Source organism: Phocoena sinus, chromosome 4 (assembly GCF_008692025.1).
Source record: "Phocoena sinus isolate mPhoSin1 chromosome 4, mPhoSin1.pri, whole genome shotgun sequence".
NCBI classification, from domain to species: domain Eukaryota; kingdom Metazoa; phylum Chordata; class Mammalia; order Artiodactyla; family Phocoenidae; genus Phocoena; species Phocoena sinus.
In genome coordinates this window covers 73,666,351-73,690,330 of record NC_045766.1, presented here as the reverse complement: position 1 = coordinate 73,690,330, position 23,980 = coordinate 73,666,351, and the positions used below count along the sequence as shown (strand labels likewise).

At 40.2% G+C, this 23,980-nt stretch overlaps 1 protein-coding gene across 1 annotated transcript in view; it reads right to left on the bottom strand.

The window, feature by feature from the left end:
• Positions 1–4,787: 4,787 nt before the first annotated feature.
• The window catches only part of OSBPL11 (oxysterol binding protein like 11), a 96,761-nt gene continuing 77,568 nt past the window's right edge, over positions 4,788–23,980 (bottom strand). The window contains exons 12-13 of the mRNA XM_032631164.1: positions 11,039–11,192; positions 4,788–6,489 (exon numbers count right to left, since the gene is read on the bottom strand). Of these exons, the coding sequence (XP_032487055.1) occupies positions 6,424–6,489; positions 11,039–11,192 (220 nt within the window). The 3' untranslated portion in view covers positions 4,788–6,423. The remainder of the gene's footprint in view (positions 6,490–11,038; positions 11,193–23,980) is intronic.

Here is a 23,980-nt window from a genome sequence, read left to right as displayed (position 1 = left end):
CACATTCAGAAAGGTGAGCAAGAAACAGGCAAGGGATGTACGCTTTTGTGACCGATGACCTTTGGGTTGCTTTTAAATTGTTTCTCCCTAAACTATTTTGCCCTTTTTATTGAATCTATAGAACAATAAAGGACTTTCCAAAAACGAGAAATAATTGTAAGTAAGTAAATTTATACTGAATGTACTTTGCCCTGTGTTTAGACTGGTTGTTTTCTCGACTTGGGATTTTTCCATGACCTCCTTCCCACATACTCATTAACCCTCTTCATTGAAGGCTGTCTTTTTTCTGTTCTGGCACTTCTCATCTTGTTTACTAGCTCTGTCTGTCTCCTCTTCTGGGCTAATGAACTCAGCAGTAAGAATGGGGTGGGACATGCCTCACGTCTCTGTGTCCCCTGCACTCAGCATATAGGTCTGCTGAACTAGTGAATGAGTGGGAGGGGCGCAGCATACAAGGCAAAACAAGCAAACAAATAATAGCCAACCACACTTTTACTTATGAAAGCCAGCCAGGCCTGCTTACCCTAGCTCTCACTGTACCAAGCAGGCCAAAAGAAAGCCCATCCAGCTTCTGCAGGCAACTCCTCACACAGGAATTCTCCCTGAAACTGCAAGGAAGGGGGAAGGTAAGAATGGTAGAATGGTTATGGGTGGAATGCTGGCCAGTGCTGTCTCCTCTTGCATCCCTTCCCCAATCCCAAGGTGGGCCCTCCTCCCTAGCCCCTTCCCCACGGGCTTGGTCCTGTGAGGACCCCAGCTTGGACCCTGAGAATCATTTCCTTGAGATTGAGAGGCAAGCAGCAGGAGTCACTGTGTCCCTGTCTGCAGCTGGGCCCTAATCAGTCAGATCTCTGCTTCTACCAGGAGTGTCTCTGAGCCGCCCTACCATCCTCACCTCTCCCCTTTGTTAGGAAGGAAAAGCGCTGACACTGCAGAGATCTGAGTCAACTGATTAATCCCAGAAACCACCAACTTCAGCCCTGAGGGGAATGGCAGAGGAGGGTTTTTTTTTTTTTTCTTTTTTTCCTGTGTAAATAACCCAAACTGGAGATCATAGGTAAGATATTATCTCAGAGATCCTCTAATCCAACCCCTTCATTTTTCTGATGAGGACAGAGAAGCCCAGAGAGGCAGTTCAACTTGCCCACAGTCACTGCTAACAACCAGTTAGTAGCAGAAGGTGGTTGGGACACAGCTCTGGTCCCAAACTCTGACTGAGGGGCAGAGAGTGCCTGATTCAGCTTCTTCTGAAGGCCAGGTGAACTCTCTCACGGGAACAGCCATTTCCTTGCCTGGAGGGGTGGAGGAGGGGGGAGTTTTTTTTTTCCACTTGAGGAGGGATGAGGTGCTGGGGACACAGCCACAGGTATCTATCAGCCAGTGAATGAATGAACAAATTGTGGTATATTCCAAACAATGAATTCCTATTCAGCAATACAAAAGAATAAACTATTGATACACGAATCAACATGGATAAATCGCAGAATAATTGTATTGAATGGAATAAGCCAGACGCCCTCCCAAAAGACCATATTGTTTGATTGTTTATATAAAATTCTAGAAAACTCGAACTAATTTATGTGACATAAAGCAGATTAGTGAGGTAGTGGGTTGAATGGTGATCTCCAAAAATCACCACTGGTGATTGGTGACGTCCTGACTTCTGGAACCTGTGAATGTTACTTTACTTAGAAAAAGCGTCTTTGCAAATGTAATTAAGGATATTGAGATGAGATCATTGTCTTGGATTATCCTGGTGGGCCTTAAATCCAGTGTCAAGTGTCCTTATAAGAGGATACCAATACAAGTAGTCCCTGGAAATGGGAAAGAGGTGGAGAGAGGGGAGAGGTGGGAAGGAGAGATTACAAAGGTGTAAAGAGTAAACTTTTGGGAATGATAAATATTTTCATTATCATGATTGTGAGGATGTTTCATGGATGGAGACATATGTCAAAACTTGTCAAATTGTATACTTTAAGTCCATTATACATTAACAAAACTTAAAAAGATGAAAGATCCATGGGTCTAAAACGAGATTCCACTCGCAATATTCTGGCTTTTTGGAAGTAGTCCACATAACATTGATATGTGGTGCATTCTCAGAAAACTGATCATGAGATGAAACACCAACATATGAAGAACAGCTGAATAACCCCAGAATATTAAAATTCGGATAACTGATATATATATTAATATATAAAGTAATCAAATATATTAAGTATTGCAATGTACAGAACATTCTCATCTTATATGAACTTCATTAGAACTGAGACCAATGACATCCTTGTAGTGAGATAGATTTTGATGCCCCTCTTTGACTTCTTCTGTTGGATCTTCTGTTTTTCATGATCTCTTATCTTCTCCAATTCCTGTTGTTGTTGCTTTTTTTCTCCCTCTTCTTATGTTTTGCTGGAGCATGTACTTTAATAGCTTCCAGAAAAGGAAATGCTGGCATAAACGTTTTTTGAAATCTTGCATGTCAGATTTGTCTTTTGGCTGGGGACAAAATGCTAGACAAAATTGCTCTTTTGTCTTTTAGCTTTCAGGGATATTATTGAGAAGGCTGATGCCATTCTCTTTTTAGAATCTTCTCTTTATCTTTAGTGTTATGAAATTTCACCGTGATGTGCTTTGGCTTGGGCTTTTATTTTTTCTCTATTGTGCAGGGTATTCATGGCATTTCAAATGGATTCCCATCATTTACTCTGGGAAATTTTCATAAATATACACATACACATCATACACACGTATACATATATCAAAATAGTATCATCCCTTCCATTGGTTTTCTTTCCCTGGAATCCCCACTAGTTACATGTTAGACTTCCTGGATTGCTTCTCTCATTTCCGTATCATTTCTCTCCTATTGTCCATTGTTCATTCTTTTGTTCTATTTGCTGAGAGCTTTTTCTCACTTAACTTCTAGACCATGTATTGAGTATTTAATTTGAACTATCATATTTTAAATTTCCAAGACCTGTGCTTGTTCTCTGAACAGTCCATTTTAAAAATAGCATTTTGTTAATGTTTCGTGGAAACAATATCATCTCATCTGCCTGAAGGTTTAATTTTTTCTGAAGTTACTTCCCCTGACTTCCTGAATTATCTGCTTCCTCTAATTTCTTTTCTCCTGTTTGTTTTGATCTCTCTTTTATTCATGTTGGAAGCTTTCCTCAAACGTCTGCTGATCCTTAGCTATTAAAACGAGTCATGATATGTTGTCTATATATACAGTGTGGTGGACGATGGATATGTGTAATGTATTGGTGAGAGGGTGGAGGGTTATGTTGGAGTAACTGCTCACTTGGCTTTACTGTAAAGTACTTAACAGGGTTGTCAGCTGAGCTTTTTGCTGGTGGACCCTTCAAATATATTGAAGGACTTTTTTTTTTTCTGGAGTTGTTCTCCTAAAAGGGATCTTTTAATCTCTCGCCTAAGGGTATAAGCCTGACTACCAATATTTTGGGAATGGGATAGGGGAAGGGGCTGAAAGATCTGAATTGGTTCAATCAGAACCAATTTGTTCTGGTTCAATCTCTCCAGAGTCTCTTGTAGGGTGGAACAAGGGTTAGTCACCTGGATGCATTGTTTGGGGCTTCTTATGCAGACTTTGAACCAACCCTGTTGTTTTCAGCTCACTGCTCAACTCTGCCTTCCACATTACTTAGGTATCACTGATGCTTTTCTGGGATTTGGAAAGACCAATAGCCTTGCCTGTGTCAACATCCCATTCTCAGGAATTAAGTTTTAGCTTCTTCCCTCATCCAAGTCTCTGAGGATAGGGAGAGTATTTGCCACATCAGAGTCCAATGCACCACCCAGCCCCAAAGGAATACTCAGCAGATATCTGTTGAATGAACGAAGGTCTAGCTAAGTGACTTGAAGTGAGCACTAAACTTTCTGAGCAATAATTTCTTCATCTGTAAAGTATGAACAGCCATCCCTGACTTTCCAATTTCACAGGGCTGTTGTAGAGTGAAGGGACTCAATACTTTTCTTCTTCTTCTTCTTATTTTTGGCAACAAGTAGGTATTAGAGGTGATGTTGGTTACAACTTGCAGAATTCAGTGAATCAATATGTAGATGCCATACCTTTCCCAAAACACAATCTAAAGGCCAGAATTTTTTCTTTTCACTTCTAGTCTTGGACTTCTTAACATACAATTCCTAATAGCCAGAAGGAAAGTGTACATTTAAAACTTTGGCCCAAAAGAGAGAGATACAATTGCTACAAAGACTTGTTTCCCTGGCCAAATATTAACAAGGTGTAGATTAAAAAACAAAACAAAACCAAAACAAAAACAAAAACAAAAACCAGAAAAGGCCTGTACCTTTTGTTAAGTGAATAAGCTGCAGCAGATGTCAAGAAGACAAGGACAAGGTAAAACAGTTACCCTAAAGTGGTATTATTTCACTCCTGTCAAGGCGGGGAGATTTCAATTACTCATAAATGTACTTTTAATAAGAATTTTAAAAAATCATATTTCAGTAATTCTTAAAATGGTTCAAAAATTCAAAGAAATAAATGGGCATTCAAAAGGTTCAAAGAACAAAACAAAAACCTCTAGTTTAATTTTATATTCTTGCTCTATTTCCAGTTTATTTAAAAGTCATAAAATTATAACATTTTAATTTTAAAAACTTGTTATTAAATTTACTCCCTTATTTCCCTAAGAGATTCCTGAAGGTAAGGATTTAAAATCAATGTCCTTCTCGAATGAACAGGGCAATAACTCCGCTAAATATAAACTTTCTATTTCTCTCCATTCATAAAACAGACAAAGGCATCATTGTTCTCTAGTTTTATTATTTTTTAATCTTCCCAACACATGAACTATAACTCATTTTGAGATTTTTTCAGTGCATTTCACAGCAAAAATGAACAAGGGAATCATTAAAATGGTTGTATATTAACCAATTATCTTCTTATAATTTACAATTTGTTGAAAAAAATTATTATTTTGCTGTTTTCATCCTATTAGCCCCCTTCAATAAAACACAATTTATCAGAGCACAAAGCTTAAGCTTCTTATGATGATGCAACAGATACAGCCACTTACAATGGCTGATGAATAACAGGTGTATGTTACACACACTGATTGGAAGACCACATCAGAAGAAACAGAGTAAGGCACAACTCTTGGAAAATTAAGGTAGCTTGAAGTAACAAGTGTTGAGCACCATAAGTAGGTGCTAAATAAATACTTGAATGAACGACGAAAGCCATAATTAGCACTATTCTTTTAATTGCCAGCAATTCTTCAACCTCAATAAAATACTTATTAAAAAAAAAGACTGTACCTGAATATAACTTCCTGATATCTTTTTTCCTGATACCTTTTTATTTCATACTGTTTCTTCAGCATTTGCGTTTCCTTAAAAAAACAAAACATACCATACATGCACTTAGTCACATATATAACTTCTGAATTACTGACAAATATGAATAGTTGTTTTAAATTTTGAGTGAACAGAGGTAAGATAAAGCATACTTATCCAGAGGGATAGCACGTAATATTGGATATTAACCTACAAGTGAAAAAAAGGTAAGGAAAACAGTAAGTCTTATTTTTTAATATTTGCTTGTTCTTTAATGCCTCAGTTCTTGAGAAGGGCCAAAATCTCATCATACTGACATGACCACATTTTTAAAAACTGTCTCTCAAGTATAATATTTAATAAAACTAGGTATTGAAAAATGCTCTGAAATTTTTCAAGTCGACGTTGTTTTCAAGTATATTAAAATGCTCAGAAGAAAAAATTCTCTATGGTTATAATTCTAATCAATTTATAAATATACTTTTTAAAAGAGAGTTCTAACAGAGGTGGATAATGGATAAGTTCCTCAGACACAGGCACACAGTCTCTTTGAAGGAACAGAATGCCTTGTTATGACTACCTGGTTGACTTTTTTTTTAACACTGATTTCAGGCACAATGGCTGAAGCCACTTCTGGGTCATCTTCTTCCTCCTCTTGATTTGTTGTAAGAGTAGTGAATACTTCAGTTACTGACAGAAAGCAAAGCACAAACTCTGAAAGAGACTTCAATTTTCACTACAAAGAAATCAAAATCACTTGAGTTCTCACTGTTGTGTTTATCTGCTGCCCCCATGCAAAAAGAGGGGATTCAAACTTAGCTTTTGGAGCAGGAACTGGATAAAAGATTAATCATCTAATAATTCAGGTGAAAGGGCTTCAGATGATATTGCTCACATCACATGAACGGCTTGGTGAGAGGTCCATCGTGCTTCTTCAACACTTTGGTCTTGCTGCAGTTCTATGGTACCCTAATTGGTACATTCGTGTGTAGTTAGTTTCAGTCTGTGCAATCAGGAAGCAGGTCACTCAGTGCAATGACTCCATTCTGAGAGAGTTTAGGGTAAATAGAGAAGTTCATTTGGTCGAGTCTTAGATAGTGTGTGTCACTCTGCGGGTTGTACTGTTGGAACTATTTTCCAAAGGGGTTTGTGATAAACCCAGGCATCTCCCTGAAACAAGTAGAAAAATAAATTAAAGAACCATTCCTTTATTATTTTCAGAATCAGTAACCAAAACTAGATGCAATGCCTTCACTGAAATGGAATTCTATTCTCACATTTAAAAACAAGAGTTTGTGAAGAAAAAGCCTCGGTGCTTAAGACACCAAAAAATATGTATGGTTTAGCTAGGATTAGGTGAGAAGTTCTGGTCTGGGAAGACCTAGTTTGTGCTCCACGAATATTTTACTTTGCAGAAGTCATTTGTAGCAATTCTGCCAATTTTGCCAAGATGCTGCAGATTGAGCCCCACTGATGGAGTGACAGACAGCAGGTGGAGCATAGGAAATGGTCACCAAGGTACGAACTGTTCTCTGCATCTCAGCTGGCATCTCTAGGATCTGAGTATTGTTTCCTAGTTCTTTTCTGACTCTACCCTATTAGTTTTCCCTGGTTTCTGTGAATAGAAGGATACCAAAAGGAGATAAAGTTAGTCAAAGAGTGAAAGAAAGACAGGAGAAGACCGAGTGAGGAAAAAAGTGCTGCAGCAAATGCATGAAGCAGCATACTGGGGTGAGAGCTTGGCAGAGCTGAGGTCACAGTAGCTAAGACTGTAGTTCAGTGTTTATGTGACTAGGTGAAGGAAGTCAGATTTGAACCTCTGTCCGTAACCCCTATATCGCCCTCAATTTATTTGCATTAAAAAAATTTTTTTAGGGACTTCCCTGGTGGTCAAGTGGTTAAGACTTCACCTTCCAATGTAGGGGGTGTGGGTTCAATCCCTGGTCAGGGAGCTAAGATCCCACACGCTTCATGGCCAAAAAACCAAAACATAAAACAGAAGCAATATTGTAACAAATTCAATAAAGACTTTAAAAATGGTCCACATCAAAAAAAAATCTTCAAAAAAATATTTAGAAAAATATATTTACCCTACCTTACTCCAAAAATGGCTTACACCCAGCAATTATGTGGGTCATAGTGACGAGGACTCTCTCCTTGACCAAACTTTAAAAGTTAGACTCCTCTGTCTCTCTTCTTGACTAAGCCTCATCCTAGGCCTGCTAAACTCAGTTTCAGCAAAAAAAAATCCTGATGAACTAGTTTATCAAGAATTCTCTCATCTTTGATATCCAATGAAACTCTTCTCCTCACACTTTTGATCTAATCATGTGCCTCCCCCGACCCACCATCCTTGACATCTGACCAAGTTCCTCTTAGTCATCTTCCATCTACTCCCTCATCCTGCCCATTGGCTATAAATTCCCACTTATCAACACATTCAGAGTTGAATTCAACCTTTTTCCTCTACTGCAATATTCTTGAATAAAGTCTTCCTTTTCATTTTTAATGTGTCAGAATAATTTCTCTTTAACAACAGAAACCATTATGTTGTTTAAATTAAATCACCTGGTTGATAATTATCACAAAACACAAAAGATGTCTCCTAACCACATTACAGAATGCTAGGTTTAGAAGTTAAGGCGTGCCACCTGACCATCTCACTTCACAGATGAAGAAACTGAGGCTCCGAGAAGTGAAATGAGTTGTCCAACTTCACCCAGGAAGGGGCAGAGTTCTTTTCAGTGCACCTTCTATATAATTACCTACATTTTACAGATGAGGAAACCGAAGTTAGAAGTGGTAAATAAACTATCCAAGGTATGACTGAGGTTCAAGCTTAGCACATCTGACTCCAATGTGGTCCACTATTCTGCAAAAGCCTTCCTGCTTGCATTTATATACATCTTAAGCAATTTTAAACATCCACTCAAGAGGATATGACCAATAGATCCTGATGGACCAATTATCCTGATGGATAATCGCAAAAGGGAGGAAATGGAAGATCTAATAAATTAAACGTCAATGAGAAATGGTCAGGAAAAGAAGGTAGGTATTATCAAATGATACTAGAAACACTCTAAGTTCATCTATACTTTCTCAGGTCACTCTACCTCCTCTTTTTATATCAAGTGACTCTACTCCTCCATCTAACTAAAGCCAACTCCAAACTGGTCTGTTGGTTTGACAGCAATAATGAAAGTACGAAACAAGTGGAAAAGCTCTTGTCACTCATAACAATATGTATGAAATATCTACTAAGTGCCCAGCGCTGTGTTTAGGACCACAGGGGAGACAAAATTGACTTTTCAATAACGTATGATTCTTCTTAGCAAAGAGCCATACCTGATGGCAATAGCGCCAAAGTTGTTATGAACTTCGTGGTACCAGTGTCAGCTAACTACCATCCTCATCAGCCTTACCTCTACTCTGTGGTGCTTCTTACAGCACAGTCCACGGTCCTGTCACACACAGGATGTGACGCGACGGCCCCATGGGCTTAGGCAATCAGTATATGACACAAATCTAACCCATCTATTGTTGTACCACTGTGTCATGGCATACCATTTAGAAAGCCATCTTACATCTTACCAACTAAAGAGGCCCAAACCTGAGCCAGCATCTCCAATCTACTGTTTCATCAGGCAGTTAGTGAAGACTATCTAGGCAGAAAGAAATTCACTACTTTATTAGACAACTGCCCTATCTTGCTATCACTTTCTACATCTGTCTATCCAACATCACAAAGTATAATAAAGGGATTAAGTGGTAGGTTCTTAATAATATCTGTCAAATAAAGAATACATGACAAGTAGCATGTTTACATGTCATGTTAGTTGCAAGAACCAGGAGGCCTATCTTTTAAAATCGGTTGCATCTTTTACCCATTACAGCTTCTTGCTCTCAGCCCCTAGAGTTCATTTTTAATGATTTATAGAAGCCTTCCCTTAGAAAAATTCTCCTCTTTAGAATCTGCTTCTGGTATGCTATCTTAATGAGCTTGAAATGAAAAAAAATCTAAGGTTACAAGACTATAATTTTGCATAGTAGTTACAAAGGTTTATCTTTTCATATAAAAATGAAGAGATGTAAAGTACTTTTCCTTGAATTCCTATCCATGTAAACATTTGGGGGACTTCCCTGGTGGTGCAGTGGTTAAAAATCCACCTGCCAATGCAGGCGACACGTGTTTAAGCTGTGGTCCGGGAAGATCCCACATGCCGCGGAGCAACTAAACCCGTGCGCCACAACTACTGAGCCTGTGCTCCAGAGCCTGTGAGCCACAACTACTGAGCCCATGTGCCACAACTACTGAAGCCCGTGCGCCTAGAGCCCATGCTCCACAACAAGAGAAGCCATCGCAATGAGAAGCCCATGCACCACAACAAAGAGTAGCCCCCGCTCACTACAACTAGAGAAAGCCCGCAAGCAGCAACGAAGACCCAATGCAGCCAAAATGAAAGAAAGAAAGAAAAAGAAAGAAAGAAAGGAGGGAGGGAGGGAGGGAGGGAAGGAAGGAAGGAAGAAAGAAAACAGTTGGCATTTATATTTCATACCCAAAGATGAGAAAAATTAAAGCAATGAAACTACTACAATAAACTGTGGGCTTTTAAGGGTAATAACTATGCAAAATTCACAAACTGTTTTTCTAGATTCTTCCTGACAGACCAATATTAAAATTCAATGAGTTTCCTTAGACTTGGCTATGGACAAGAAAACTTTTTTTGGCATCAGCTCTGGTCCATTATTCACCTTACTCTGAGTTCTACCAGAAATTAATAAACAAAATAAAACAAAACCTTTAAATTTAGAAAAGACTTTTAGGAATCATTTTGTCTTACCTGCAAAACTAGTGAATTAAACACTTCTACATAAGCCATGGTCTCTTACATGAGTCTAGCGATGGGGAACACATTACTATAAAATGTACACTTGTCATTATTGGATTTTTAAAAAATTTTTATTGTTTTATTTATTTATTTATTTTGTGGTACGCAGGCCTCTCACTGTTGTGGCTCTTCTGTTGCAGAGCACAGGCTCCGGACGCGCAGGCTCAGCGGCCATGGCTCACGGGCCTAGCCGCTCTGTGGCATGTGGGATATTCCCGGACCGGGACACGAACCCGAATATTTTTTATTGTTATACATTCCTTCTTATGTTAAGCTCAAAATGCTTCCTGGTACTCTGGGCCTAGCTCAAGTCTGCTATTGGAGCTGATAAGAAACTTCTACGTGATAAGCCTAACCTATATTTGAAGAAAGTTATAATGAATGGCTCCAATTATCTGTTTTCCAGCCTAAGTACCCCCCACATCACTCTTTTTCCCTTAAACAATGCAAAGATTCTAGTCACTTCTCACTATCCTCTGTGTAGCCATTTAAGTTTTTCATGCATCCTTAAAATGTGGTCTCTGGAAGTGAACAAAGTTTCACTGTGGTACAAAAGGCAACAAATTGTCAATTGCATATTCTGTTATTGAGATTAAAGATTAATGTCGGTATTTTGTGGCCAATCTAAATTCCCAAATCTATTTCATCTGAACTGCTGGTAAACTATTCTACTTTGACAAACTGTGAAAAGATCATGAAAAAGCTCATGGTTAAGCTGGACCATTTTCAGAAATAAAGCTATATAAGTGATAATTCAAGAAAGCCTACTAAGCTAAAGTTCTCACTAAGTAGATAATGAGTTTTAGTCTGAAGACATGTAGGACATGTACCTCTTTAATAAAATATTTGGTTTTCCAAGGTGTGCCTGTTTCAGTACGATGCCTTTCTTCAGTCCTCTGGCGTTCTTCCAGGGTACGTTTATGCTCTGTGGCCTTATCAATATCAGATTCCCTCAGAGAGTCTGTCACATTTCTCCACAATCGCCTGAAATCCGAAAACCACACATTTTACATTCTTCAAAAAAGATAATTAAATAGAACTGATACCCTCAAAATTAACAGTAATTTTAATAAATTACATTTCCTGAATCAGATCTAGAATTTCATGCCTATGAGTTACAAGAATGCTGACACTATGTTGCTGATGTTAATGTCCAAGATGCTGCTGCTTCTGCTTTTTAAATTAAAAGTAATTTATATTTTCCCAAGTTATATAACCAAGATTTTTATTTTTAAGAAACTTAGGAAACAATAAGCAAAAGGAGAAATAAATTTTTTTTAAATAAATTTATTTATTTATTTTTGGCTGTGCTGGGTCTTCGTTTCTGTGCGAGGGCTTTCTCCAGTTGCGGCGAGCGGGGGCCACTCTTAATCGCAGTGAGCGGGGCTCTCACTGTCGCGGCCTCTCCCGTTGCGGAGCACAGGCTCCAGACGCGCAGGCTCAGTAGTTGTGGCTCATGGGCTTAGTGGTTCCGCGGCATGTGGGATCTTACCAGACCAGGGCTCAAACCTGTGTCCCCTGCATTGGCAGGCAGATTACCAACCACTGCGCCACCAGGGAAGCCCGAGAAATAAATTTTTAAAAAGCTGAAATAGAAGAGACCACTTATGCTTCTGGACGTGATTAAATAATGGGCACCAGATTTACCCTCCTGCTTTTAATCAACTATAGAACCAGACAAAATATAATGAAACAATGGTTTTCAGATGTCGAACAAAAGGCAGCAGAGGACAGTGACTCCTGAGAGCAGGCAAACGAATGAGGGGGTCCTATGAGTGCTCCAACTGACGAGTTAGAGAGCTTGCAGGCACAGCACGGGGGCAGGGCGGGGGGAGCTCAACAAACTCCAAGCCAAAGAAATCTGCCAAGACAATTCTCTGGGGAAAGTATAGTCTGTTCAACAAATGGTGCTGGGACAGCTGGATATCCACATGCAAAAAGGTGACTTTAGGCTCTCACCTCACAATAAAACTTAGAAGATAAAAAAACACTGATAATCTCACCTCATCAAATAAAAACTGATTACTGAAATAAACACCATTAAGAAAATGAAAAGATGAGCAAGAGACCAGGAGACAATATTTACGAAACACATACCCAATAAAGGATCTGTGTCCAGAATTTACAAAGAACTCCTATAACACAATAAGACAACAAACAATTCAATTTAAAAAATGGGTGAAATTTATAAGCAAACATTTTAACAAAGAAGATATACAAATGGCTAATTAGAACATAAAAACATGCTCAACATCATTAGCCATTAGGGAAATGAAAATTAAAATCACAATGAGATACTATTTCACACCAGCTAGAATGGGCATACTAAATAAGACAGGCAATAACAAATGTTGATGAAGATGAAGAGAACTGGAACCTTCATAGGTTTCTGGCAGGAATGTAAAATGGTGCAGCCAGTTTTGAAAATAGTTTGGCACTTTCTTGAAAAGTTAGACATAAAACTACCACACAAACCAGGAATTCCACTCGTAGGTATTTACCCAAGAGAAGTGAAAACATGTCCACACAAAGATCTGCACAAGAATGTTCACTGCAGTATTAATCATCATAGTCCAATACTGCAGATGTCCATCAGTTGGTGAAGGGATATAGACAAAATGTAGTATCACATAATGGAGTACTATTCAGTAATAAAAAGGAATGAAATATTGATACGTGTTGTACGATGAATGAACCTCAAAAACGTGCTAAGTGAAAAAAGCTAGGCATAAGAGATCACATACTGTATGATTCCATTTATCTGAAATGTCCAGACAACGTAAAATTATAGAGATAGAAAGTAGGTTCCCTGGGACTGGGGGCAGGAACAGGGATTAACTATCAATGGGCATGAAGGATCTTATAGGAGGATCAAAGGATTCTAAAACTAATTAACAGTAAAAACTGTACCACTAAGGAAAGCTACTAAAATCACTGAATTGTACACTTAAAACAGGTGAATTTTATGATATGTAAAATATATCTCAATAATATTTTTAAGTGGCAATTTTAATATTAAAGTAGAATTCAAAGCAAGAACTATGACCACGGATGGAGGATCATCTCATAATGGCCAAGGGCTGGGGGCAATGCAGCAAGAGGATGTGCAATCTTTTCAGGGTCAGCATTCTGGAGAAACAGAGTGTGTTTCCTATTTGCCAGGAAGCTTGAGGATGTTTCCAACAACTGTGTTACCATTCCTGAGGAAAGGACATATAATCTTAAATGTGTATGGCCCAAACAACAGAGGTCCAAATAACATGACACAAAAACTTATCGAACTATAAAGAGAAATATTCCATTAAAATTGGTAATTTCAGTAACTGATCTCAATACCTCTTCTCAACTGATAGAGTGCACAGAAAATCAGTAAAGATACAGAGGACTAGAAAAATACGATTAATCCACTTGATCTAATTGACATTTACAGAATAGTCTCACCTAACATCAACAGAATACACATTCCTGTCGAGTGCACACAAAACATTTACCAAGATAGAATGCATTCAGTGCTATAAAACAAATCTCAATAAATTTAAAGGATTAAAACCACACAAAGCACATTCTTTTACCAAAATGAAATTAAATTAGAAATGAATCCTGAGAAGATATCTGGAAAAGCTCCAAATATTTGGAAATTAAACAACACATTACTCAATAAGTTCAAGTCCAAAACAAAAAAAAAGAGAAAGAAAAACCCACAAGGGAAATCAGAAAACACATATCAAAAAGTTCAAAAGGTAGAGAGGCCAGATCAAGATGGCAGAATAGAAGGACATGGAGGTCACCTCCCCCGACAAAGACATCAAAAATACACCTATATGTGGAAAAATTCTCACAAAATACCTGCTGAATGCTGGCAGAGATCTCATACAACCAAAGCTGCAAAATAAGATCACTAAGTAGTTGGGATTGACATGTATACACTGATGTGTATAAAACTGATGACTAATAAGAACCTGCTGTATAAAAGAATAAAATAAAATTCAAACATTAAAAAAAAAGATCACTAAGTAACTGGGCAGGACGAAAGAAAAAAAAAAAAAAAGGAATCAGGACAAGACCTGTGCCCCTGGGAGGGAGCTGTTAAACAGGAAATGTTCCCTCACCCTGGGAAACTTCTTCACTGGCAGGGAGATCAGCCGGGATGGAAAGAGAGTTTCAGAGGCTTGAAGGAGAGTGCAGTAGCCAGCTTGTGGCATGCAGAACAGAGAGAGACCTGCACAGAAGGTCCTGGCCAACTCCATGCACTCCCCAGCCCAAGACGCATGTCTGCTGGTGTGTGCAGGGGCTGGGTGCTGAAACTCAGGCTTCAGAGGACAGACCGGGGGAGCGGATTGGGGATGGCTACACAGAGACAGCGTGAAGGGGCAGGAGTGAGGCCCAAGCCACAACCAGGGGTGTGCAGAGGAGAGCCTGGGTCTGCCACTGAAGCCCCATTGTTAACATATGCGTGCAAAGGAAGGGGTGGGGCCTGTCATAGCAGCCTCATCCTCAGTGTGCTCACAGCAGGATGGATCTGCCTCTATGAGTTCTGGGAGCACATAACCACACAAGGAGGTGGGGCTGAAATCCGAGCCAATGCCCAGGGACTGCATGACTTTAGAAGCAGGGCTGAGATCTGAGCGTCCCAGCAGCTGTGCAATCTGCAGATTTACGTGCTATGGGTGGCTTTGTAAACTCAGTGCCTGTGGGACATCTGAGAAGATTACTGGTGCATCCATGGCCAGGGTGGGTCTGGTGACAGCAGCTGCAGGCTCTGCAGGTACACACCAGGGGTGGGGCCAGGGATCTGGGCTGACTCAGTAGCTCCCATGGTGGGTCTAGGTGTGCGACTATGGCAGTGCTGGTGCCTGACTTTAGCAGTTCTGCACCAATGGATCTGTGCTAGTGGCTTTGTGAGCACAGAGCCTGAGGGACCAACTGGCCTGGATGGCCGACTGCCTGAATTCCCATGGTTGAGGCAGGGCTTGAGGGCAGTGCCAAAAACAGTGTACTCTGTGAGCCTGCACAATGGGTGACAGGCAACACCACAGAGCTCACTTCCTAGGGGACAGCTCCAACGGAGGAATACTCAGTGGCTCCTCTCCCAGAGGACGCGCTCCAGTCCTTCCTACCTCATACCACAGATCAGAAACAGATCTGGGGGTGTCTACTCCAACTACTGGGGAGCAGGCCCTGCCCCCAACAGGGCTGTGACAAAGAGGAGACCCTGCTCAACATCCATTGCAGGCTCTGGTCACCACAACAATCACACACCCTATCAATGGGAAACAGCCAACACACACTGAGGAAAGATGTGGCAGTCATACATACTAAAGACAGCCCTTATTCCAAAAATATTAGACTCACAGAGGCTACACCAGGACACTCCCACAGAAAAACAGCCCTTCAAGACCACAGTTGATTAACTGTTTCTCCTAAACTCACAGTCAGAGAAATACAAGTAAAATGAAGAAGCAGAGGAACCGCTCTCAATTAAAAGATCAAGGGAATTCCCCTAAAGATGACCAACATCTCCAGTATACCCAATTCTGAGTTCAAAAAGGAGAGAATGAAAATACTGAAGGAATTAAGAAAGGCTATAGATAGAAGTGCAGATTACTGTAAAAAGGAACTAGAAACTATTAAAGAGGTACCAATTAAAATTAGAAAACTCAAAAAAAAAATTAGAAAACTCATTTGCCAAGACAAAAGCTGAGCTTAAAGGCAATAAATAGCAAACTGGATAACTCAGAAGAACGAATAAGTGATCTGGAGGGTAGAATAATGGAAATCACCCAATCAGAACAGCAGACAGAAAGACAAATTTTTTAAAAAAATGAAAGCAATATACGAGACCTAAGGGATAATACAAATCATGCCAATCTACGTGTAATAAGGATCCCAGAAGGAGAAGAAAGAGAAAAGGGGATCAAAAATGTACTTGAAGAAATTATGGGACTTCCCTGTTGGCGCAGTGGTTGAGAGTCTGCCTGCCGATGCACAGGACGTGGGTTCGTGCCCCGATCTGGGAAGATCCCACATGCTGTGGAGCGGCTGGGCCCGTGAGCCATGGCCGCTGAGCCTGCGCGTCCAGAGCCTGTGCTCCGCAACGGGAGAGGCCACAACAGTGAGAGGCCTGCGTACAGCAAAAAAAAAAAAAAAAAAAATTATGGCTGAAAACTTCCCTAATCTAAAGAAGGAAACAGTTGTTGAGGTACAGGAAGCACAGAGGGTCCCAAACAAGATGAACCCAATCAGACCTACACCAAGACATATTATAATTAAAATGGGAAAAGTTAAAGAGAGGATTCTAAAGGCAGCAAGAGAAAAACAAACAGTTAATTAACAAGGGAACCTCCATAAGGCTATCAGCTGATTTCTTTACAGAAACACTGCGCGCCAGAAGACAGTAGCAAGATATATTCAAAGTCTTGAAAGGGAAAAAGGTGCAACCTAGGATACTCTACCCAGAAAGATTATCATTTAGAATAGAAGGAGAGATAAAGAATTTCTTAGACAATCAAAAACAAAAAGAATACAGTAATACTAAACCTATCCTAAAAGAACTATTGACAGATCATCTCCAAATAGAAAAGCAGCAAGAATCTACAGTAAAGAGAAAATCACAATTGGAAAGTAAATCACTTAAATAAGCCAGTACACAGATTTAAAAGATTTTTTTTTGGAAAGCGATGATAACTACAATGAACAGCAAAAGGATAAACATGAAGATGTAGAAGAGGACATCAAAATCATAATATATGGGAGAGGAGAGTAAGAAAATGCATATTTTTTATTTTTAAGGACTGTGTTTGGGCCTATATGACTACCAGTCTAAAGCAAGTAGATATAGTAATAGGCTAACATACTTCAAAACCAGGGTAACCACAAATCAAAAACATACAATATATTCACAAAAGCCAAAAAGAACACAAGCATAATACAAAAGAAAACCACCAAACCACAAAAATAAAAAGGAACAAAGAAGAAATACAACATCAACTGGAACACAAGGTTCAAAATGGCATATCTATCAATAATTATCTTGAATGTTAATGGACTAAATGCTCCAATTAAAAGACACAATGCGGATTTTGCTCTTGATCCAGTGGTTAAGACTCCGCACTCCCACTGCAGAGTGTGCGGGTTCAATCCCTGGTTAGGGAACTAATATCCCACAGGCTGCACAGTGCAGGAAAAATTTAAAAAAAAGGACAGAGTGGGAAAAAAAAACAGACAGAGTGGCAGATTGGATAAAAAAACAAGAGCCTATAATATGCTGCCTACAAGAGACCCCCTTTAGGGCAAAGGACACACATAGATTGAAAGTGAGGGGATGGAAAAAATAATTCATGCAAATGGAAATGACAAGAAAGCGGGGAGAGCAATACTCAGACAAAAAAGACTCGGACTTCCCTGGTGGCGCAGTGGTTAAGAATCCGCCTGCCAATGCAGGGAACATGGGTTCAAGCCCTGGTCCAGGAAGATCTCACATGCCGCGGAGCAACTAAGCCCGTGAACCACAACTACTGAGCCTACGCTCTACAGCCTGCGAGCCACAACTACTGAGCCCATGGGCCACAACTACTGAAGCCCATGTGCCTAGAGCCCGTGCTCCACAGCAAGAGAAGCCACCACAATGAGAAGCCTGCACACCACAATGAAGAGTAGCCCCCGCTCACCACAACTAGAGAAAGCCCACACACAGCAACGGAGACCCAATGCAACCAAAAATAAATAAATAGATAAGTAGATTTATTTTTTAAAAAAGAAGACTTTAAAACAAAGGCCATAAAAAAACAAAAAGAAGGACACTACATAATGGTAAAATGATCAATACAAGAAGAGGATATTAAACTTGTTAACATATATGCACGTGATATAGGAGCACCTAAATACAAAAAACAAATATTAACAGAAATAAAGGGAGAAACTGACGGGAATACAATAATAGTGGGAGACTTTAACACCTCACTCACATCAGTGGACAGATCTTCCAGACAGAAAATTAATAACATAACAGAGATACTAAATGATACAATAGAACAGTTAGACTTAATTGATATTTTCATCCAAAAAAACCCAGAATACATATTCTTTTCAAGTGCACATGGAACATTCTCTAGGATTGACCACATACTAGGAAACAAAACAAACCTCAACAAATTTGAGTAAAGAAATTATTTGAAGGACTTCCCTTGTGGCACAGTGGTTAAGAATCTGCCTACGAATGCAGAGGACACGGGTTCAAGCCCTGGTCCGGGAAGATCCCACATGCTGCAGAGCAACTAAGCCTGTGTGCCACAACTACTGAGCCTGCGCTCTAGAACCCATGAGCCACAACTATGGAGCCCATGGGCCAGAACTACTGAAGCCCATGCACCTAGAGCCTGTGCTGTGCAACAAGAGAAGCCTGCACACTGCAACAAAGAGTAGCCCCAGCTCGCCGTAACTAGAGAAAGCCCACGTGCAGCAACGAAGATCCAACGCAGCCAAAAAATAAATAAATTTACAAGCAAATAAATAAATAATTTCAAGCATGTTTTCTCACCACAACATCATGAAACTAGAAATCAACCACAGAAAGAGAAATGAGAAAAAACAAGAGGTTACATGGAGATTAAATAACATGCTACTAAGAAACCAGTAAGTCAGGGCAGAGTCAAAGATGGTGGCAGGGGAGGATGCAGAGTTTGCATCTCCCCACAACTAGGGTGCCTGGCAGATGCTGGTGGGGGACCTCAACACCCAAGGACATGGGAGGAACCCGAGTGACCAGGTAGGATGAGGGGAGGAGTAAGGGAGGAGGAAAGGTAGAGTCTAGACAGCACCGGGCACCTGAGGGGTGGCTGGAATTGTGGAGGGGTTCCCACTCCTGAAAGGACACTCGGGGGCTCGGAGGATCAGTGGGGGGAGCATGCCTAGCATGCTGCCCAATCAGGCCCTGGGAAGCCTGCAGGGCTCCCAGGCCTGGTCCTCTGCCCTCCAAGGCCCCTTCTGGCTGTGGGGGTCCTAGGGGCGTAGGAGAGAGGGAGGAGGGGGGAAGAGGAGAGGCAGATGTGGGGGACCATCTGGGGCCAGGGGATTAGGGGAGGGGCCATGGGCGTTTCCCTGCCCACTTGGCCCTGGGAAGCCTGTTGGGCTTCCGGGTCTGGTCCCCTGCCTTCCAGGGTCCCCTCTGGCTGCGTGGGTCGCAGGGATATAGGAGGGAGGGAGGGGGGAGAAGAAGAAGAGATGCCAATGAGAAGGGGGCCACTGGGATTGGAGGATCGGGGGAAACACGCCTAGCATTTCCCCCACCCACTCGGGCCCAGTGAGCCTGCTGGGATCCTAGACCTGGTCCTCTGCCCTCCAAGGCCAGAGGCATGCCTAAGCCCCACCCCCATCCCCTCAGGGCCTTTTCCTAAGCACAGGCACCACCTACCACCTAAACCCCACCCCTGCCTAAGCCCCCCCCACCCACCCACCCAGCCAAGGCCTTCTTAGGCTTCTTTTTCTTCTTTGTCTCCTCTATTTTTTTTTTACTATTGTGGTTCTTTTCTACGTTCAGTTCATTGTTTCATCTATATTTTTATTTTTTAATTCTTTCTAACATCTGTTAGTTTTCTAATCTAATTTTATTTTTATTTTTATTTTTTTTTAGATGTTGGGGGTAGGAGTTTATTAATTAATTAATTTATTTTTGCTGTGTTGGGTCTTGTTTCTGTGCGAGGGCTTTCTCCAGTTGTGGCAAGCGGGGGCCACTCTTCATCACGGTGCACGGGCCTCTCACTGTCGCGGCCTCTCCCGTTGCGAAGCACAGGCTCCAGACGCGCAGGCTCAGTAGTTGTGGCTCACGGGCCTAGTTGCTCCGCAGCATGTGGGATCTTCCCAGACCAGGGCTTGAACCTGTGTCCCCTGCATTGGCAGGCAGATTCTCAACCACTGCGCCACCAGGGAAGCCCTAATTTTATTTTTTACTCTTTGTTATTGTTCTGCTCCATTTTTTCTTTTCTGTTTTTTTCTTTTCTTTTTCTTTTTTTTTTTTTTGGCACCCCACATGGCTTGCAGGATCTTGGTTCATGAGCCGGGGGTTGGGACAGAGCTCCTGTGGTGGGAGCTCCGAGTCCAAACCACTGGAATAACAAAGAACCTCAGACCCCAGGGAATATGCATCGGAGTGAGGTCCTCATCTCGACACCAAGACACAGCTGTACCCAACAGCATACAAACTCCAGTGCTGGAAGCCTCAGACCAAACAACCAGTAAGACAGGAACACAATCCCACCCATCAAAAGCAACAACAAAAAAAGAAAAGAGACAACAAAAAAATATGTCACAGATGAAGGAGCAAGGTAAAAACCTACAAGACCAAATAAATGAAGAGGAAATAGGCAACCTACCTGAAAAAGAATTCAGAGTAATGATAGTAAAGATGATCCAGAATCTCGGAAATAGAATGGAGGCACAGACTGAGAAAATACAAGAAATGTTTAACAAAGATCTAGAAGAACTAAAGAACAAACAGAAATGAACAACACAATGACTGAAATGAAAAATACACTAGAAGAAGACAATAACAGAATAACTAAGGCAGAAGAATGAATAAGTGAGCTGGAAGACAGAAGGGTGGAAATAACTGCCGAGGAGCAGAAAAAAAGAAAAAAGAATGAAAAGAATTGAAGACAATCTCAGAGATCTCTGGGACAACACTAAACGCACCAACATTCGAAATATAGGGGTCCCAGAAGAAGAAAAGAAAAAGAAAGGGTCTGAGAAAATATTTGGGAAAACTTCCCTAACATGGCAAAGGAAATAGTCACCCAAGTTCAGGAAGCGCAGAGAGTCCCATACAGGATAAACCCTAGGAGAAACACACCAAGTCACATATTAATCAAACTAACAAAAATTAAATTCAAAGAAAAAATATTAAAAGCAGCAAGGGAAAAGCAAAAAATAACATACAAAGGAACCCCATGAGGTTATCAGCTGATTTTTCAGCAGAAACTCTGCAGGCCAGAAGGGAGGGGCAGGATATAATTAAAGTGAGGAAAGAGGGGCTTCCCTGGTGGCACAGTGGTTAAGAATCCGCCTGCCAATACAAGGGACACAGGATCAAGCTCTGGTCCAGGAAGATCCCACATGCCGTGGTGCAACTAAGCCCATGTGCCACAACTACTGAGCTTGCGCTCTAGAGCCTGCAAGCCACAACTACTGAAGCCTGCACACCTAGAGACCATGCTCCACAACAAGAGAAGGCACCACAATGAGAAGCCTGCACACCGCAATGAAGAGTAGCCCCTACTCACTGCAACTAGAGAAAGCCCGCGAGGAGCAACAAAGACCCAACTCAGCCACAGACAAACAAACAAACAAACAAATAAATAAATAAAACTAAAAACTCATGAAAGAGAAAAACATACAAGCAAGATTACTCTACCCAGCAAGGATCTCATTCAGATTCAACAGAGAAATCAAAAGCTTTTCAGACAAGCAAAAGCTAAGAGAATTCAGCACCACCAAAACAGCTTTACAACAAATGTTAAAGGAAATTCTCTAGGCAAGAAACACAAGAGAAGAAAAAGACCCATAAAAGCAAACCCAAAACAATTAAGAAAATGACAATAGGAACATACATGTCAATTATAACCTTGAATGTAAAAAGATTAAGCACTCAAACCAAGACACAGACTGGCTAAATGGATATAAAAACAAGACCCATATACATGCTGTCTACAATAGACACGCTTCAGACCTAGGGACACATACAGACTGAAAGCGAAGGAATAGAAAAAGGTATTTCATGCAAATGGAAATCAAAATAAAGGGGGAATAGCGATACTCATATCAGATAAAATAGACTTGAAAATAAAGACAGCTACAAGAGATAAGGAAGGACACTACATAATGATCAAGGGATCAATCCAAGAAGAAGATTATATAATTATAATAATAAATATTTATATTATAAATAATATTTATGCACCCAACAAAGGAGCACCTCAATACATAAGGCAAATGCTAACAACCATAAAAGGGGAAATCAACAGTAACACAATAAGAGTAGGTGACTTTAACACCCCACTTATACCAATGGACAGATCATCCAAACAGAAAATAAATAAGGAAACACAAGCTTTAAATGACATAATAGACCAGATAGATTTAATGTATATTTATAGGACACTTCACCTAAAAGTGGCAGAATACACTTTCTTCTCAAGTGCACACGGAACATTCTCCAGGCTAGATCACATCATGGGTCATAACTCAAGCCTTGGAAAATAAGAAAATTGAAATCATTCCAAGCATCTTTTCTGACCACAATGCTATAAGACTGGAAATCAATTACAGAAAAAAAACTGTAAAAAACACAAATACATGGAGGCTAAACAGTGTACTACTACATAACCAAGAGATCACTGAAGAAATCAAAGAAGAAATTAAAACATACATAGAAACAAATGACAACGAAAACAGGATGACCCAAAACCTATGAAACACAGCAAAAGCAGTTCTAAGAGGGAAGTTTATAGCAATTCAATCTCATCTCAAGAAGCAAGAAAAATCTCAAATAAACAATCTAACCTTACACCTAAAACAACTGGAGAAAGAAGGACAAAGAAAACCCAAAGTCAGTAGAAGGAATGATATCATAAAGATCAGAGTAGAAATAAATGAAATAGAAATGAAGAAAACAATAGCAAAGATCAATACAACTAAAAGTTGGTTCTTTGAGAAGATAAACAAAATTGATAAACCTTTAGCCAGACTCATGAAGAAAAAAAGAGAGTGGATGCAAATTGATAGAATTAGAAATGAAAAAGGAGAAATCACAACAGACACCACAGAAATACAAAGGATTATAAGAGACTACTACAAACAACTAGATGCCAATAAAATGGACAACCACGAAGAAATGGACAAATTCTTAGAAAGGTACAATTTTCTAAGACTGAACCAGGAAGAATTAGAAATGTAAACAGACCAATCACAAGTAATGAAATTGAATTAAAAATCTTCCAACAAACAAAAGTCCAGGACCAGATGGCTTCACAGGCGAATTCTATCAAACATTTAGAGAAGAGCTAACAGCAATCCTTCTCAAGCTCTTCCAAAAAATTGAAGAAGGAGGAACACTCCCAAATTCGTTCTATGAAGCCACCATCACCCTCATAGCAAAACCAGACAAAGATATTACAAAAAAAGAAAATTACAGACCAATATCACTGATGAACATAGAGGCAAAAATTCTCAACAAAATACTAGCAAACAGAATCCAACAACACATTAAAAGGATCATACACCATGATCAAGTGGGATTTATCCCAGAAATGCAAGGATTCTTCGGTATACGCAAATCAATCAATGTGAAACACCATATTAACACATTAAGGAATAAAAACCATATGATCACCTCAATAGATGCAGAAAAAGCTTTTCACACAAGTTAACACCAATTTACGATAAAAACTCTCCAGAAAATGGGCATAGAGGGAACCTACCTCAACATAATAAGGGCCATATATGAAAAACCCACAGCAAACATCATACTTAATGGTGAAAAACCAAAACCACTTCCACTAAGATCAGGAACAGGACAAGGATGTCCACTCTCACAACTCTTATTCAACATAGTTTTGGAAGTGCTAGCCACGGCAATCAGAGAAGAAAAAGAAATCCAAATTGGAAAAGAAGAAGTAAAACTGTCACTGTTTGCAGATGACATGATACTATGCATAGAAAATCCTAAGGATGCCACCAGAAAACTACTAGAACTAATCAATGAACTTGGTACAGTTGCAGGA